The sequence below is a fragment of the Sminthopsis crassicaudata genome, chromosome 5 (assembly GCF_048593235.1).
Source record: "Sminthopsis crassicaudata isolate SCR6 chromosome 5, ASM4859323v1, whole genome shotgun sequence".
NCBI classification, from domain to species: domain Eukaryota; kingdom Metazoa; phylum Chordata; class Mammalia; order Dasyuromorphia; family Dasyuridae; genus Sminthopsis; species Sminthopsis crassicaudata.
The window spans coordinates 110,045,302-110,065,166 of NC_133621.1; the positions used below are offsets into that span (position 1 = coordinate 110,045,302).

The 19,865-nt window shown below is 32.2% G+C and overlaps 1 protein-coding gene across 2 annotated transcripts in view; it reads left to right on the top strand.

Annotated features, from left to right (window-relative positions):
- Window positions 1–19,865, top strand: part of CHCHD3 (coiled-coil-helix-coiled-coil-helix domain containing 3) — a 315,348-nt gene that overhangs the window by 246,145 nt on the left and 49,338 nt on the right. For both annotated transcript variants that reach the window (XM_074267891.1, XM_074267890.1), the window contains one exon: window positions 3,830–3,900. In XM_074267891.1, coding sequence (XP_074123992.1) covers window positions 3,830–3,900 — 71 coding nt within the window. The remainder of the gene's footprint in view (window positions 1–3,829; window positions 3,901–19,865) is intronic.

Below are 19,865 nucleotides of genomic sequence, written 5' to 3' on the forward strand. Positions count from 1 at the left end.
GGCTTTCTAAGGAATCTATCTTCTCTGCGTTACTATTCTGATTTCTCTCAGCTTTTCTTGAACCTCCTGGAAATGTAAGCCCTATTCTGGCTTCAGTTTGAACTATGTGCCACATCATATTTTTTGAGTTTTCTTGCTACTTCTACAAAATCTCTAAACTTTCTGCCCTCTCTTGCATACTATAACAGATAATTAAATAATAGATAATCTACACCTGGCTACATAGGTTTTTTTCTTTCCTCTATTGCAAAGCTGGTTCTTTGTGCTCTCCAATTAAATTGCACTAATTTTATTCTGTAATTTTAGTCTGGGGAGGAATTTGATCTGGTCCTTAGCTTAGTTTTACTCTAATCCAGAGGGCAAAATAAAGATTTTTATTAAATAGGTTAAGGAGGCCTTAAGTGAAAATATTATTCCTAAGTGGTACCAGTGTTATGTTATTGGTATATGTTATTAAAAAAGCATACCAAGGTGAAAAAATAATGAATGTAATAATTATATTTTGTGTGTGTGTGTGTTTTGAGCAAAGTTTTTGTCAGTTACCTCCAAGTTTCTGCCTTTGTAAAATAATACAATTGACTTAATAGTTTTCTAACAGCCCTTCCTCCTTTTGTTCTTTCTAGCACTTGTCCAAGTAAGGTTTTATAAGAGAAAAGCAGAACTAGGAACTACGGCTCCTGATTTATTTAGTCTAGATTTGTTTTCATTATTTCAAACTCTTACCTCAAAAGCAAAGAAAAAAAATTTAAAACAGAAGCAATTGCTTTGTCAGCATATTAATGGCAGTTATAGTAATATAATGTCTAATTGACAGTAATTTTGTATGTCTCTTGATAAGTTTAGTATTGGAAAGCATTTATGGTTTATGAATCAGTCATTATTATTCCCTCTAGATTATAAGGGTTTTTTTCTTTTAACTGTTACAAGTGGCTTGCAAAAAGCTTGACAGTGTGTGTTTTGTTTGCTTTAAAAGTGGAAAAAATATTTTTAAGGGAAATTGGTATGATGATATGTAACATAAACAGAGAAGGGTAATCTCCTTGGAATAACATAGCTTTTTAATAGTTCTAGCCTCCAATTGAATTAAAACCTTTCTATATGTAGAAGTATTCAATTGATCCCTCAAATTGTGATTCATATATATATATACATATATATATTTATGTAATAGTATATGTCAAATATTGTCTATGTGTCACAGATGCACCTTCGTGCTTGAAAATGATAAAAAATTACATTCGATCCTAACAACTCTTCTGTTCATCTTTATTGATCAAATACAAGAAAGATAAATTGTAGCCTAAATAAGATTATAGTAAATGTTAGTGTCGTTGGGGACTAGAGTTTGATGGAGAACCATTCATCATCTCAAATGGTGACTTGTCTGTGTCTTCATCTATACTCAGTCTGCTGTCTAATAACATACCTATTGATTTTATCTACAGTCAAGAAACCTATATGTGACTATCATTGGACAGCCCAGATTGCTAAATGCAAAAGAGTCATTGATATGAAAAGGATTTCATTTTCATTTTCTTACTGACCAGCAATGACTTACTAAAAAAGAAACTACCTCAAGTCATGCATGTGAAACCTCTATTACCATACCAATAAATAATTTGGTCTAGTTGAGGAATGTGGGTGGAGAGTGGACCCCTTTGATTTAGTTACGCTTTTTCTTTTTTTTTTTTTTTTTAACATAGTTGTATGATTTTCAAGATATTTCCTAAGATCTTAGGTCTAGAAGACATTTCTAAAGGTCATTTATGCCATAGCTCATTGGTAAGGTCGATTCTTAACTAAGTATTCTGGCCCAGGAGCCTAGTTTTCCTATTATTTCTGTTCTTCAGGAAAAGAAAAAATTTCAAATTTTCTAGACCCATAACCCCCCAAAAAGATCAAGGAAAGAAAGAAAAATGTCCTATATAAGCAAAAATATTTGTGACAACTCTTTTTGTAGTATCAAAGAATTGGAAACTCAAATATGTCTGTCATTGGGGAATGGTAGAGCAAGTTTTGCTATTTGAATGTAATGTATATACTATTGTATGGTATATTTAGTAAGCTTAGGAAAACTCCTAAACTGATGTAGACTGAAGTGAACAGAATAAGAATAATTTATACTACAACTTCAATTATAAAAATAAACAGTTCTGAAAGATTTAAGCAATAATCACACATAATTCCAGAGAACCGATATTGAACAATGCTGTTTACTTCATGATTGAGAGGTGATTGACTAATATATAGAATGATACATACATTTTTGAACATGCTAATTTGATGACTTTTTTTTTTTTTTTTTTTTTTTTTTTGGACTACGCTTATTTGTTACAAGGGTATTATTTTTTTCCCTTCATGATGCAAAATGAGAGAGTTAATGTGGGAGAGGGAAAAATGCTTCTAATTGAAAAAAATAAATTAATAAAATAAATGAAAGGGAAGCTTTAAATTTAAAACTCTTTAGAAAATATAGAATTGTTAACAAGTTTAACCTAGGAAGGATGCAAAAACATTTTTTATGAAACATGAAACTTAGTTATGTATTTGATGAGATCTTCAATGTTGGGGGTGGTTAGCAGAGAAATTGATAGATAAAATTTAAAAAAAAAAATTAATCCTTGAGACAGGCCCCGAAGAGGAACTGATATTGGTCACTTTAGCTTCATAATTCCACCCTCTGGGGAATTTGTCTAGTCAGAAATGCATGCTATGTCAAACCTCTTAGATATCTATCCTTTGTGGGGGGTCTTAGGCAGCCTCACCTTGCTTTGCCCTGTCAGAAATCCCAATCATGTCCCTGAGATTAAAATTTCTCTAAAAAATCTACTTATGGGCCATCTCATGGCCATGGCCACTTCCCTCCTTTAGGTCAGTCCACCAATGCACTTTGCCTTTTGATGTCTATCTCCTTGCCCCTCCTCTATATCAACTGGTACCTCTTCTAACTCCACTATGCTTCCCAACCCTTCTTCTCCTTACAGCTTACTAATTCTTTTAGGGTGCCAAATCCCTTTCAGGACTTAGCCTGCCAGCTAAGGACATGCCCCAACCTCATTGTGTGCTCCTTTTTTTACTGGGTTAATTGTGAGTTTTGCTGAGGAACTTGTCTTTCATATGCTCTCCCACTATATTTCATATTTATCATTCCTGGTATCTATTGTATCCCTTCATTTCGTCTGTAATCTGTTCCCCTAAGAAAATCTACCTTTTGCCAAAGAGAATGGCCATTTTAAATTCTTCTGAACTGAACCCCCCAACTTTTGGTACCTATCATCATCTGATGTGTACAACACCCACATCGTTTTGATCAGCTTTAGTCTAATTTTCAAATCTTAAAAGTTACCTGTTGGCTTTGTTATAATATGGTAATCTTTTTTTCTGGTATACTTGAAAACTAAATCTACTTTTCACATAACAGGAACCATGATCTATTTACATATCTAGCTTAATATATTAATGAATTGAATATATAGGATAGATTTGAAACTTTGATTTTAGATGGCTCTTTTCTCCAGGTCTCAAAAAAGAAAGGAATTTTCTAAATGTGTCTAAGGATGATGATATATTTACACAGATTTAGTCTTCACTTATGACTGGCATATCAGTTCTAATAATGAATGAATAAAATTGTGATTCAACTCCAGAACTGTAATTTTTAAAATCTTTATATCACTTAAATAGATATGTCATATATTACGTGTGTGTGTGTGTGTGTGTGTATAAATACACACTTGGATATCAAGGCCTTCTGTTATGAACAAAAAACCTATATGTTATTCATTGCTTCTATATAGTAGAAATGTGACTATTAATACTTTCTTTATAGAGTGCAGAGTTTTACAAAGTTACCACAGAACAATACCAGAGGGCTGCTGAGGAAGTGGAATCTAAGTTCAAGTAAGTTTTTATTATTTACACTTTTAAAAGAATGTAACTATTTTCCTTTTCAAAAATGGGAAAGTTATTTAATGATATAGCACTTAGGAATCACAGGAAGAATGCTAGTGAAAGAAGTATATTATTTGCTTTTCCTGGAGTTAAACTGAAAGCATTTGATGAAAGTTTATTGTTGACCATTGTAATTTATTTTGTGAGCTACAGGGAGATTTAAAACAATGATAATAAAAGTGTTATTTGAATCATAATGTTAGGCAGTTTGAGAACAGGGAAAATTTCCATTTTTCTGTATTAAAATGTGGGTCATGTCCAAATTTGGTTTTCAGTCTTCTTCATATTTAAGTCATTTTTATTCCTTCACATGTACTTTAGAAGTATTTAAATCAGTAGCTTAACTTATAACCCTTAGTTATAAGTTAGTTATAAGGTAATGTTCACTTGCTAACTTTATTAATACTTAGGATACTTAAATGAATGTTCTATAATTGATGAACCAAAGTGGCTCTGACCCATAACCTTGAACTTTTTCTTTTCTGCCAGAACTCTCATTAAGCAAAAAGACATCATAATATAAATGGTCCTATTTTGTAACCTCTGTAAGTAGGAAATTGCTAACTCCCCCAAAATGATATTGTTATGTATTAAGCTGAAATATTGTTAGATTCTAATTTTTATCTTTATGGATCTGTTTATATCTGCTTGATAAAATAATTAAATCTTAAGGTGACATCATTATTTTCACATACTGTGCAGTTTGTACAGTATCATGTTTTGGTGTTTTTAAAAAAATATTCCCTCCAGATATTAGAAATGTTTAAAAATATGAAAATCACCCTTCTGCTAGAGCTTAATATAAATTTTTATGGGAGAGATGATAGTGGGGAATTACAGTTTTCTACCTTCAAATTAAAATGTGTGTATTTTAGAGGGAATAAGATGTCAATTTTGGTTTGTTTTAATATAAAGGGGGAAAATAGTTGTTTTGAAAATGTTGGTATAGGTATGAAGGCATTATTAATAATTAAAAAAGAAGTTGTCAGAGATGGAGGTAACCAGTACTTTATGAATGATTTTGCAGAGCCATGACAAGTAATTTTTTGCAAAAGGAAATAAGATATAAAAGAAAGCTAATGGGGCACTGGAGAAAGATGATGTCAAAAAGTTAATGGAGGAATGGGGGGGGGATTAGTGAATTGTAGCACAAAGACTACAAGGTGGCTGATAAAACCAGTGCTTGTTGATTGATAAATTTTATATTATCTATGCTTCATATCTCTTCTAATAGCTGATAGGCCATACATCCCAAAGAATATCATTTTAATATGATAGCCCTACAGTTGATAAGCATTTATTAAACTCTTATTTTGGGCCAGCCACTATGTTAACATAGTGTTGGTAATATAGTGATACCTTATTTCTCTTGTATATACTCCTTTGGTTTTTATTCCTTACTCCATGATCAAGCTAATATTACTATCATTAGTTCCCTTCACCACTCAGATATTTGTTAAATGCCTACTAATTGGCAAACACAGCAGAGATCTTTGGCTGTTTTGGATCCTGCTTCAACATTCCCTGATAGGCAGCAACTCTACATGTCTTTGAAAAGCATCTCATCTAGTCTTTTGGATGTAGCATATTATAGTGATAGAAAACTGGTTCTAAAAAAAGATAACTTGGGTTCATATTCTGATTCAGTCTGCCTTTATGACTTTCGACAAGTCACTTTGCTTCTTCAGGCTTCAGTTTCCTTGCTTATGAAATGAGAGGGTTGCATGAGATTCTTTGACTCTAGGCCTGTGATCTGTTACCTTTATCTGAGAATTTTGTTAGGGTCTTTGATAGAGATGAAGAGCTTCCAAAAGTACCATTTCAGCATTTTATAAAAACAGATATCTTTTCTTCATAATAGTTGGACTGTGAATGAAGTTTATTAGGATATGTGATTAAAAAAACCATTTAATCAACATCCCTTTATAATAACTAATTGAGATTGTTCTGAGAATTCTTATATTTACTGTTAAGTTTTTACTATTAGTTTAGTAAATCATAGAATAAGGCATAAAACATGCAGAAGGTAGAATTGCCTGTGGATATTAGACTACCAAGTGTTGTACAGTTGTAGTGAAGCCAGTTGTGCTTTGATAACATGTCAGAGGAATTCTTTGAGAACTAAGGCTTCAGACTGGATGAAAGATGGGTTTTTTTGTTTATTGTTTTTTTTTTTTAAGAACTTTTTAACTAGCAACCAAAAAAGCATTCTTTTAATGAAGCAAAACAAAACCTAAAATGTTACATTTGAAAGGTGAATTTTTATATTATGTCCTTTTTTGGCAGCTGCTTGCCTAGGATAAGAATTGGATCTATACCTCTCCAGGGTTTTGTTTATAATCTACATCTAGAATTGTCATCGAAAGATGTACAGAAATGAGTTATAATTTAACTTGCATATATCTTATGTACTTGATGAAATTTTAATATAGTTGGATTCCATTAGGGCAATATTTTATAAATAATGGGAAGAAGAACTATTAGAGTATATGACTGTAATTAATACTAGTAAAGTCTTTTTTCTTGTCTGTGCTTCAATTTCCTGATCAGTAGGATAAATAATTGGCCTAGATGATCTTTAAGACACATTTCAGCTCTACACAGTATTTAAATTGTATATGAACAAAAATTGTATGATGGTACACTAGATTTTTAATAAGGATTTTAGAGTTTTATCCTTTATAGACTTTTATAAAGTTACTGAAAGAAGCTTGGGTTATCCCAGTGAAGTACTGTTAGATTACTTTGTAAAAGTCAAGGTGATTTTCAAATAACAGGGGCTTTATGCAAAATACTTGAAAGATAAAATAGATTTTGCATATGTTACTGTATATTTTAAGGTTCTCTATACAAAATTCTTTCATTTTAAAATGTCCTTGGTCACAAGGGCCTCACTGTGACATATTATTTAGGTGGTCTCTTGGTACTTTAATAGCTATATCACAAATGAATTAGTGAAGCCTAAAGATGATGCTCCAGCGATATCAGCAGGTGTTTCTCATGTTCCCTGTAATTAAACATGTGGATTGTGGACAGTTTTAAGCAACAGTGTTTAAAGATCCTGTTTAATTGGCTGTAAAAGAATTAAATAAGGTTTTGACTGCTAGATTTATAATTTTGTTAGTTGCAAAACCCACTATGCCTGAATGTCAATGTGACTTCAATTTGGAATATTATATTAATAGAACTAATGGTACTGTGGTTCCAAAGTTACTCTGTTAAATAGGCCTAAAACTCCTCTTGAATTTGTCAATTAATTCATATTACTTAACGTTTCTACTTAAACTTCTAATTTAAGTTTTTCTCTTGTATTTCTTGAAAGTTCAGTTTTTGCAGTTTTTCATTGTTTCAGTTGCTTTTTAAAATAATGATTTCTTATCACTAAGATTAAAATTATACACTCCTGTATATGTATTTGTATCTACAAGCCGACAGGTCCTCTGTACATTGTAACATTTATTGATGCATGCTTATAACCTATTTTGGTACTGTGTGAATGAATCTGATATTGCAAATGTGCATGATAAATGTTTTATCTCTGATTTTCATTGATCAAATTCTAAATGATCAAATGATTTATCTCAGTGAGACATTAATTCACATTGATCATGTTTTAAATGATCAAGTTGGGTTGGTTTCTGTTGTACATAAATTGTATTAAAACGACATTAGTTCTACATGCTGCCTTTTTTAATGTAGGAGTTATGTTATCAGCAGTTACATTATGACCAGAATTATTGAATTATAAAGATGTCTCCTTTATAATGAAAAGTTTACACTAGAAGAAAAGAATGCAATATTACTGGAAGAATAGAGCTTCAGGCAAGAATTTGGTCTTTAAGTAACTTCTGCATTTGTATTGGTCTTTCTCTCCTTTCCCCTTCTCCCATCCTTCTCCCCTTTTCATTTGGGGAGATGGGAGCAAGAAATATAGCAATTGCCGTAGTGACTTTTTTTATTGCCTCTGGTCATGGGAGCCAACTAACATCTTGATTTTCCAGTTAGGAACAATGTAATTGAAAAGGCAAAATCTTAGCTATAGAAAATATTTTAACCTCTATCTTTTGTGCTTAAGTTTCTTGGTTATCAGCAATTTGGATCTCTCAAAAGTCTTCTGAATTCAGGTATAATCATTCATTCTAGTGCTGATAACTTGTAGCAAAAGATCTTTAAAAGTTGGCTTGTTCTTTTATAATGATTACCCTTTTAGATGTTATATTTTTAAATTGCAAATATTATAGACACTGATAGATCTGGTTCACAATGTCTTCAACAAACCATGCTCTCTGAAGCACACTTTAAAGTATAAAGTGAAAGAGGCAGTGTAATAGAGTTTATACATATCCAATGTTATATATATATGGGATAGGTATGTGTCCTAAACTCTAGGATTGCATTCTTCCACTTTTCACAAATGAGCAAACTTATTTCTAGAAGATTCAAGTTGCTTTGCAGCACTCAATTGACGATAGATGCTGGTGGAAAATGTAATCAAAAACAACTGTTCTGGCGTTATCCAAAAAATTAGAATTATTACATCAATATCATCTAATGCATTATTCAGTCTTTTTCATTCTTTGGATCTTTTCACATAGGCCAGTAAAATTGTGGAAGTTTGCTTACTTCTTTTTCTCCTAAAAATTCATCATTTGCCTTTTCAGTAATTGTCCCTATTACACACTTCCACCAGGAAAGTCTTTTAAAAGGAAATCTGGACTTGGTATCTGGCAAAATGTGGTGCTAAGAAGGACCATAGTAAAGATTTGATCCCTGAAAATATTATTTTGCTTTATAGAAGAACACAGTACTTATAAAGTACAACTCATCAATATTATTGGTCACCAAAGGAAAAATGTGATTGCATTTCAAATTCTGAATTTATTTTTTCATCCTCAAAATACACTATCTGTACATCTACTTATGGGATTTCTATGTGGCTCAAACAAAATATGTTAGAAGTGATTTGCCTTATAAATCTAAATGTGTCATATAAATGTCAATTGTTATTTTAAGAAAGATGGCTACCTTTAGTAGGCAGAAGCAAAACTCAAGAGGACCTGAGTTCAAATTTGACTTTAGACTCTTAACACTTCCTAGCTGTGTGACCCTGGGCAAGTCACTTAACCCCAATTGCTCAGCCAAAAAAGAGAGAGAGAGAGAGAGAGAGAGAGAGAGAGAGAGAGAGAGAGAGAGAGAGAGATAGCACATCTCTTTGTGTATGAATAATGAGGGAGCTTTCCCCAGCTATCCAATTCTGAGTTGTTCATGTGTATTTCTTTTTAAACACATATATGTACCTACCACATACCCAATATTTCTGTTAATAAAAATTAAAATTAATATTTGTGTCGCTTAACTCTTGGGAATTGGGGTACCTGAATTCACTAAATTTTGATTTACTTCTTGAGAAAAAACTGATATCTCTGTTTTTTCTTCTGGAAACATAAGCATTGAACATTCTTTTGATCAATATGATCCTTAAGGATAGAGTATACCTCATGCTGTTACATGAAATATTATACAGTTTAGTTTGACAAATAATGACTTTGAGTGAATTAGTGAAAGAAAAGGCATTTGTAAAGCACTATTTGTTAAGCATTAGGATTAAAAATAGAAAAAGGAGGTGAGTACCTGCTCTCCAGGAGCTCTAATTGAGGGAAACCATACCTAAAATAAAGTTCAGCTTCTAGGCTTCCAGAAGATCCTGAAGGCTTAATGGTATTGTTATAATAGATAAGAGTACTGGGCCTGGAGTCAGGAAAGCCTGAGTTCATATTCTACCTTAGACATTCAATAGCTGTGACTTAACTACTGTTTCCCTCATTTGGAAAATGGGGGGTGATAATAATTTCTCAGGTTTGTTGTGAATATTAAATGAGATATTTGTGAAGCACTTTATATAAATCTTTTTTTTATCATATCTTTATTTACAAAACATATATGTGGGTAATTTTATTCAATATTGTTCTTTGCAAAACCTTTTGTTCCAAATTTTCCCCTCCTTCCCCTCACCACCTTCCCTAGATAGTCCCATACATGTTAAATATGTTAAATTATATGTTAAATCCAATATATGTATACATAACTATAGTTATCTTGCTGCACAAGAAAAATCAGATCTAGAAAGAGAAAAAAAAAAAAAAAACCTGAGAAGGAAAACAAAAGTGCAAGCAAACAACAAAAAAAGAGAGTGAAAATGCTATTTATAAACCACACTCAGTTCCCACAGTGCGCTCTCTGGGTGCAGATGGCTTTCTTCATCACATTAGAACTGGCCTGAATCATCTCATTGTTGAAAAGGGCCACATCCATCAGAATTGATCTTATATAGTATTATTGTTGAAGTATATAATGATCTCCTGGTTTTGCTCATTTCACTTAGCATCAGTTCATATAGGTCTCTCCAGACCTTTCTGAAATCCTCCTGCTGGTCATTTCTTATAGAACAATAATGTTCCATAAAATTCATGTGCCATAATTTATTCAGCCATTCTGCAATTGATGGGCATCCACTCATTTTCCAGTTTCTTGACACTATAAAAATGGCTGCCACAAACATTTTCACACATCTGGGTTCCTTTCTCTCCTTTAAGATCTCTTTGTAATATAATCCCAGTAGAAACTGCTGGATCAAAGGGTATTCACAGTTTGATAACTTTTTGAGCATAGTTTGAAATTGCTCTCAAGGATGGTTGGATGCAGTTCCACCAACAATGTTCCAGTTTTCCCAAACTTCTCCAGCTTTTGTCATTATCTTTTCCTGTCATCTTAGCCAATCTGATAAGTGTGTAGTTTTATCTCAGAGTTGTCTTAATTTGCATTTCTCTGATCAATAATGATTTGGAGCAGCTTTTCATATGACTAGAAATAGTTTCGATTTCTTTGAGAATTGTCTGTTCATATCCTTTGACCATTTATCAATTGGAGAATGGCTTGAACTATTATAAATTTGAGTCCAATTCTCCATATATTTTAGAAGTGAGGCCTTTATTAGAACCTTTGAATGTAAAAATGTTTTCCCAGTTTATTGCTTCCTTTCTAATCTTGTCTGTATTAGTTTTGTTTATACAAAACCTTTTTAACTTAATATAATCAAAATTATTTTGTGATCAATAATCTCTAGTTCTTCTTTGATCACAGATTCCTTCCTCCTCCACAGGTCTGAGAGGTAAACTATCCTATATTCCTCTAATTTATTTATAATATCATTCTTTATGCCTAGATCATGAACCCATTTGGGCCTTATTATATAAATCTTAAAGAACTATATAAATACTAATGATCATTAGTGATAAGTCATATGACATCATCAGGGAGCATGTGAATGGAAAATCTGGGTAGATGTTAAAGTCTAGAAAACCTTAGAAGTTGCTGACAAAGCAAGTAGGACCTACCTAATCGTCTTTATCTCACTAGGACAGACTGTTCACTCCCATCTCATAGAGTCCAGAATGGCATTGGGTCTAGAGAAAAGGGATTAAGAAAAAAGAAATAGGGAAAAGAAACACTGAGATCTTTCTGTTGCTCTATTGCCTTAGATTGATTCTAGGACAAATTGCAACTGAGACCTCTTTTAAATGGCTACAGACCTTTAGTTTGTGTAGTAACTGATAAAAAGTTGAAGTTTGTCCCACATAACTGGAATTTGTTTTTACTGAAACCTTTTGTTTTTACTTAAAATTTTCGCATTTCTCATTGGAACTAATAAAGAGTTTTTAATCTTACTTATTTTGACCATTAGAACATTCACTTTAGGATCTAGCTAGAAAAAAATTTCTTTGATTTTTTTTTTTTTTTTTTTTTTTTTTTTTTTTTTTTTTTAATCTTTGATCTTTTCAACATTACCTACCTTTTTGAATGCCACTCATGTACGGTAGACACCATTGAAGCTGGTAGGAGGGCCAATTAGAGTTAATTATTGTCTGAAATGTCCAGGAAAGCTTCTATGATGTAGTTTTTAAATTTCTCTTATGTTTTATTTGCCAAACTAACCATTTTAAAGGCTTTCCACAGCCTTAGAAATTATATTAGAGAAGTTAACTCTTATATATAAGAATAATAATACTCAACATGATTTCCCCAAAAGCCTATGTATTCTTCCATGTTTAAAAAATCTTTGAATATTTAAGTGATATTCCATTAGTTTTTAAAAGCATCTGTTGTTATTTTTCACTTTATTTGTTTCCTGTTGAAGACCTTAGCTTAAAAAGGCATGGTTTCCCACTGCATTCATGGCCATCTCCAATTGTCCTGATCTATATCTGGCCACTAGACCCTGGTGGCTCTGGAGGGGAAAGTGAGGCAGGAGAACTTGCATCACCCTCCCTCACTTAAATCTAGTTTACTTGGATTTCATGGCATCACCTTCCTGATGTCATGGACCTCCTCAAGAACAAAGGAAAAACAACAACTAGGAATTTTGGTGCCTGGGATAAATTGTTTGTTTTTCCTTTTCTAATTGAGTAGGAAGGGGTAGATAGTTAAGGGTATGGTCACACTTGCTTGAGATTGAGGCAAAATGAAGACATGTGGGAGTTGAAAAGGCTGAGGAAATGGAAAACCAGGAAGTTTAAATGGGGCATGAAGCTAGGGTAAAGAATTCAGAGATGAGAATAAACTTGGCAAAATTCCTAGTTATACTTCTGTTAAATGGTCCAATTACCAGGGTAGGCAAAGCCTACTCAAATTTGAATATTCAAATCATTAGTAAATCAGGTAAGATTAAACCTAGGAGTTGGATATAACAGTTCCTTATGTGTGAGTTCACAATAAATATTTGTCAAATGAAAGAACTGGTCATTTAATTATTGCTCCTCATTTTTGTATCTGTAGTTATAAAAACCCTTGTTTTCAGGCTTTTCAGAATATTTCTGGGAATTTTTGACAGCACAGTTTAGTGGGAAGAACACAAGAATCCACAGAGTTTAAGCCTCTGAAATTCAGTCCAGTTACAAATGTTGTAATCCTATATAATAAAATTCCGTTTTCTGATCATTTTTAATTGATTAAATGACATCACCACAATATATGCATATGTTTATGTCATCACACACTTTAGGATGGTAGTTGTGGTAACATTTACTCAAGCCATGTTGATGGTGTATCCTCAATCCCAGTACTTGAAATTCAGTGGCATGTTTCCAAGGAAATTATTAATCATACTATCTAATAATCAATTCTTCCATCAAAGTATATTCTTACCCTTTTTCAGTACCAAGACTACTTGTTGACTACATATGTCATTTCCACAGAAGAGCATGGGAATCTGCATGTTATATAGTGCCACCTTCTTTGAGAGCTTTTGCCAGATTGCTGATAGTTTTGAAAATGATTTTCTAAGATTTACTTAAAATGTTAAGTAAGGAATGTTTAAAAAAAAAAAAAAAAAAAAGCAATAGTAGTGCTTTTTAATGCAGTAGACCTATTCATACTTAACTATTTATTGAGTCCTTGGCAGTGTGCTTGAACATGTGTAGAGTTTTCATCTTGACTCTTCCCTGCAAATTGAAATGAAAGCATCCATGCTCACATGGTAAAATGTCAACTGCATCCTACATTTGCTCACATTGCTGCCTGCCTTTACTTTGTGTTCTTTCATGGGAAATGATATGAGTGACTCTACTCATTCAGTAGTCATTGGTGAAACAGGTATGTTTCTTTTTTGTATGTGTACTGATAATCAGTTAAGCCTTTAGAAATTGATACAGGCACTTATTAAGGTCCTGACTTGTAGTGTGGCTGCTATGTCAGAACTCATCTCAACCAATGGGAACTCCTTTTATTGATGAAGCTGGCAAGTAATAATACTCTGCTGAGATGCATCTGGCTTCACATTCCCTTTCCTAGTACTAAAACCTCTTGTTTTAATATGTTAAACCTGCTTAGTGGAGATTTTACAAGCACAGAGAAGTCAGCTATTTTCTAATTGCTGTACTAACACGAGAAAAGCTAAAGGCAGGAGCACCCTCCCTATCTGTCTTTCTTTTTTCCTCTTTTCTCCCCTTTTCTCCCTTCCCATTTCCTCTTTCTTCCTTGCCCCCCCACCCTGCCCTTTTCAGAAGCACTGCCATTTGCTTTGCATTTTGTTTTATTGGTGCTTCTGAGGTTACACAAATACCTGTTTTTGAGACCATGCAATCTCTGGAGTCTAAGTCTACAAGTCTTCAAGAATATTGTTGGCATAAGCACAAAGCCATTTATGTGAAAGATCTGTTCTGCCCATTTGATGATAGGGTGTTTTTTTAAAGTAACATACACCTGTTTCTGCTTAGAAAATGAAGAATGAATTGCCAATTACTGTAGACATGTTCAGACATGGTACTTCATATTGCACAGGCTTGTGTAGTCTGCTTTATCCTAGGCCCCCAACTATGAAGCCATCATTCTTCCAAAAGGAGATAGGTTGTGAGAAGGAGGGAAAGGGAGAGAAAAAGGATCAGTCCTTGATCAGTTGCTATTATTTGTGCGTGTGCAAGCTGCAGGAAGGGAGGTCAGTTCTTATAACCTTTGTTTTCCCAGCAGAGCTCTTGAACAAGATGAAGTGATCAAAGCAGGAGCCAGTACATTATCACAATCTCATTACTTTGCAAGCTGCATGCACAGATGCTGCTGTTTTCTGCATCAGGCTTCACTGATTTACATTCATAACACCTCCATTAGAACTCATTTGATACAACTCATAATTAACCAGTTCTTTTCTTTTCATAATAGTGTTGTTCTAATGTAAGAAGCACCAAAGCAAAGAAGAAAATAGTATAATTGTGTGAATCATGAGAACTAGAATCTATTGGTTATGTGAATAGAAGTATGTGTTAACTGCTTTTCTTCAATTTAGATCATATACTGGTTTAGAGTTTTGAGGAGGTGGGATAGAAATCTTTTAAATCCTTGCATAATATACATTTCCCTTTTCAGATAATCTGAATTAGATTAAGTCATAGTATCATAGAAATCAAGATTTGAAAGCACCTTAGAGATGTCCGTACCATCAATTTTATATATTAGAGCTAAAGAATTTTTAAAAAATTCACTTTGTTTTTACTTTATGAAATAAAACAAGCATTTTCATAACAGAAAAAGATGATTGCACATTAAAATGCATATGTTATACATACCTTGCTGTTCTTTTTAATTATATTAAAAAATTATCATGTAAATTTTTTCTTCCTTCCCCTCCTCAACCCTAGAAATGCTGCTATCATTAGACAAAAATTTTGTGTGTGTGTGTGTGTGTGTGTGTGTACACATATCTGTTCTTTCTCTTGATGCAGATATATCTTTCTTCATATGTCCTTTATAATTATTTTGGGTATTTATAATAGACAAAATAATTTCTTTCCTCAAAGTCATTCTTAAAACAGTATTGATGTTACTATATATACATTGTTCTCTTAGTTCTGCTCATTTCTTTATTTCATGCAACTCTTTCACTGTTTTTCTAAAATTTCCTTATTTCTTATAGTACAGTAGTGTACTATCACAATCATATACCACAACTTGTTCAGCCATTTCCCCAATTAATGGGCATCCTGCAATAAACATTTTAGAGCTGATAAATCCGTATTTATCTTTGGAAATATGCTAAGTCATGGTTATTAGTGGGTCAAAGGTATATACCCTTTGTATAGTTTAATACATATATATATATATATATATAAAATATGTGTTTTATATATATATACATAATATATAATTTTATATATTATGTGTATATATATAGAGAGAAAGAGTTATATATGTATATGAATAGTTAGCCAACTCTTTAGGTATAATTCCAAATTGCTTTTCAAAACAGTTTTTTATTCACAATTCTACCAACAATAAATGTGTCCCTGTTTTTCCATAGCCTTTCAAACACTTATTACTTTCCCTTTTTTTCATTTTAACCATTGTGGTAGGTGTCAAATGATATCTCACAATTGTTTTAATCCACATTTCTCTAGTCAGTAAGTAATTTAGAGCATTTTTCCATATAACTAGAATTTTGACTTTTTCATAGGAAAACTACCTGCTCATATCTTTTGACCATTTACCAGTTGAGGAATTACTGATATTCTTACAGATTTGACAAAGTTCTTTACATATTTTAATATTTTTTTAATATTTAATATTACATATTTAAAATATTTCCCCAATTTTCTGCTTTGTTATCTTAACTGCATTTATTTGTACAAAACCTTTTTAATTAATGTAATCAAAGTTATACATTTTATACCTTACTTTGTTCTCTCTCTCTCTTTTTAATTTATAAATCGTTTGCCTAATCATAATATGTTCCATGATAATGATAAATTATGTGTTCCATGTTCTTCTAATTTTCTTGTGCAATCTCTATACCTAGGTCATGTTTCTGTTTTGACTTTGGTAAATTGTTTGTCCAAAAGCTAAAGAAATTAAGTGACTTTCTCAGAATCACACAGATCATAAGTGGGTAAACCAGTATCAAAATCCAAGTTCTCTGACTTCAAATCTAGCTTATCTTTACATTACATCATGTCCTCACCATAATGTTAAATGTCCTCAGTTTATGATAGTGACTCTTAATATTTATGTAATCCATAGACTTATAGGATTTAAAACTGCCAGAAATTTAGGGACCAGATAACCTCTTATTCTGTAAATATAGAAGTGAAGAAAAGAGAAAGATTTGGTAGTAGTCATCATCGTTAGTCACTCCTAAAATCTTGGTAATTTTTACTTCATTTCATCCTTACAAAGCTGTTAATTATCCCCATTTAACTGAAAAAGAAACTTAAGCAAATAGAATTTAAATGACTTGTCCAGAGTCACACAACTAATATTATCTGAGGTTAGATTTGAACTCAATTGAGTTCAGATCAGGCACACTAACCACTGTGCTACTAGCTGCTCTGTAACAGATAGACTTTTGATCCAGATCTTATAGGAGGTTTTCCTTCTCACTATGCTGTGTAGTAACACCTCCTCTCTTTCATCTCTTTATATCCAATATTTTGTGATTCTACCCAGAACCACTTTAATTAGTGATTGGATGTGGGAAAGTATTCTTATCAGTGTTTTAAATATATGACTAAGTAAATGGTGGTATTACATAATTCTAGAAGTCAGAGGAATTGATTTTGTAGAAAAGTTAAAATTTGTTTTGAACATGTTGAGCTTAAGATGCACCTGGAATATCTAGATGGATGTGTCTACTCAGCAGATAAAAAATATAGATCTGAAACTAAAGATAGAGTTTGGGGCAAATTTATAAAGTTTTGTGATTTATTCACAGACATTTATTTGGAGATAGAGTGGTTTGTAATACCAAGGGGAGGGGAGGGAGAAAAGACTAAAGAAGAAAATCTTGGAGATATTCCAAGATAAGAGTAGAAGTTGGTGTTCTACTATCAAAGCTAGTCATAAAAACTGATATTTTTTGATTTGAAGGACAAAACATGAGGATTCAGTATTAATCTAATATATGTGTGATGCTCTCCAAGGAGGGTGGATCATGGAGGGAACCCTTGCTAGCTAAGGGATAGATTAAGGATATTGTTAATTAAGAAGGTAAGAGATCTGTACTGAAAGTCTTCTTTTGGCACTTAGAAAATATTCTAGAATCTTGAATGAAATACTAATGTGGGCATTATCTGTAACTGTCCCCGAGGATCATATTTAATGTGTCTTGACAATAGTATAACCAGGGAATTAGATTTGTTGTTCTTGACATCAGAAGGCTGAACTTGGATGGGTGAGTGGAAGTTAGAAGGAGGCATGTTTTGACTCAGTTCAGGAATTAATTTCCTAACAGTTCAATGGGAGTAACCCCAAAATATACTTCTTGAGATGATGAATTTGTCATTGCTAATACTGTTTAAACAGAAGTTAAATGACTATCAAAGATCTTGTAAAATGTATATATTAGTGACATTATCATGAAATTTTAATGCAGAACTTATTTTAAATGGCAATATAGTAGTCTTTGTAGGTAAAAATTAGTCAGATTCTTATCTATAACTCAAAGTTCCTAACATTGTGTAACTAAAAATTAGAATTTCTAAACCTTTTGATGTTGTTCCTATTACAGTTATCCAATTTCTAAACCTTTTGACGTTGTTCCTATTACAATTATCCATTCCATGTAGCAGCTTACCCCATTGTGGTTTCTATATGTCATGGATTAGCTTGAGGATTTAAATGGGAATTTGGGAGGAGTTTTGCAGAAGTTGCAAGGGACACTGAAAAGCCAGCATATGACACAGAAAAAGTTTAGAAACTCTGAAATGCATAGATAGATAGATAGATAGATAGATAGATAGATAATTGTATTATAATATCAACATATTTTAAGTTTTAACAATCACAATAATTCAGACTTCTCTGGTACAAAGGGAGAGCCAAAATATTTCACTCATATTTCCCATATCATGTATAACACTATTAGGATAACTATATTAAGAGAACTTTCTCTTCCTTTCCATTAAATTTGAGGCTTTCAGAAAGTCTTCTATTTACATAAATTCTTTTTCTTGTATTTGGATCCAAGATGGCCCTAAGCTCCAAGTTTCTTGAATTCTTACTTTAAAAATCTTATCCCAAAAGTAAATCTAATTCTAGCTTTTAACTTTTTTTTTTTTTTTTTTTTTTTTTTGGGTTTTTGTTGTTGTTGTTTGTTTGTTTGTTTTTTACCCCTGAGAAGAAAAATGATCATTTAAAAATACTTTAAGGGAAATTTCCTCAATTATTTTTCTTGGATAATTTGTACAGAATTATATTTTGACACTTAAAATCCACTATTGATTTCATATGCCCTAAAGGTAAAAGGATTATCTGTTAAACTTTTTACCATTAGTTCCAGAATACTATAAAGCCAAAAGGAAACAAAAAAAAGAAGAAAAAAAAAGTTTTTTGGTTGAAACCTAAATCCATTTCTCTTTGGGAGAATTTAAAAGGATCTATATAGATCCCTTTGTCTTTTTTCACTGATGACAAGACAGCTGGAAAAATATATTTTCAAAATTTGATGATGCACGGTTCTGCACATATATATTGTACCTAGGACATACTATAAGATATTTAATATGCCATCTAGGGGAAGGGATGGAAGGAAGGAGGGGAAAAACTAGGAACAGAAGGGAGTACAAGGGATAACGTTGTTTTAAAAAAAAAAATTACCTGTGCATATGTACTGTCAAAAAAAAAAAAGTTATAATTATAAAATTAAAAATAAAAAAAATTTGATGATGCAGAAAAAATAGGATTGCCTCTCTGAAAAGGACATTTATATAACTATATTTTGAAAGAGGGTTTTTTTTTAACCCTCCTACAAATGTTATGCTATTTAAAAAGACTGATCATTTCTTATTAATGTTAATGATGCATCTGTTTGCACTATATGCCATAAAATTGCCTCTTTGTACAACAAAGGGTCTAAGAAAAATGGAATGTGTAAAGTGCTGCAGGTTTGGCTTTGCAAAATAGCCACCAGTTAAGATGGCTTAAGATTTATTCAGTAACTATACACTGTCATATTACTTAGTTCATGACTATCAATCAGCTTCTCTCACTTTTATTATTCCTTTCCACAGAGCATATCTATTTTTTTAAGTAAATACACATATACACACACACACATATGCATACACATACACACAGAGCACACTCATTTATAAATATTAGGATATACAAGTCAGAATCGCCGCATCTTAGAATTAAAAGGCATTCATACCCTGCCTGTTTAATTATGATTTTAGTTATCCCCTTACATAAGTTTTGCCATAGCACAAATTTCTTTTTTCTTGTTTATTTCCATTACACAACCAAAGATATCTTTTATTGACTAATGCATTTAAGGGGATAATTGATTTATTTTTCACACCATGTTAACCATTCATAGTCAAAATATTGTCAGTATTTTTTAAAACATCAGTATTTCAACCAATATTTAGCAACCC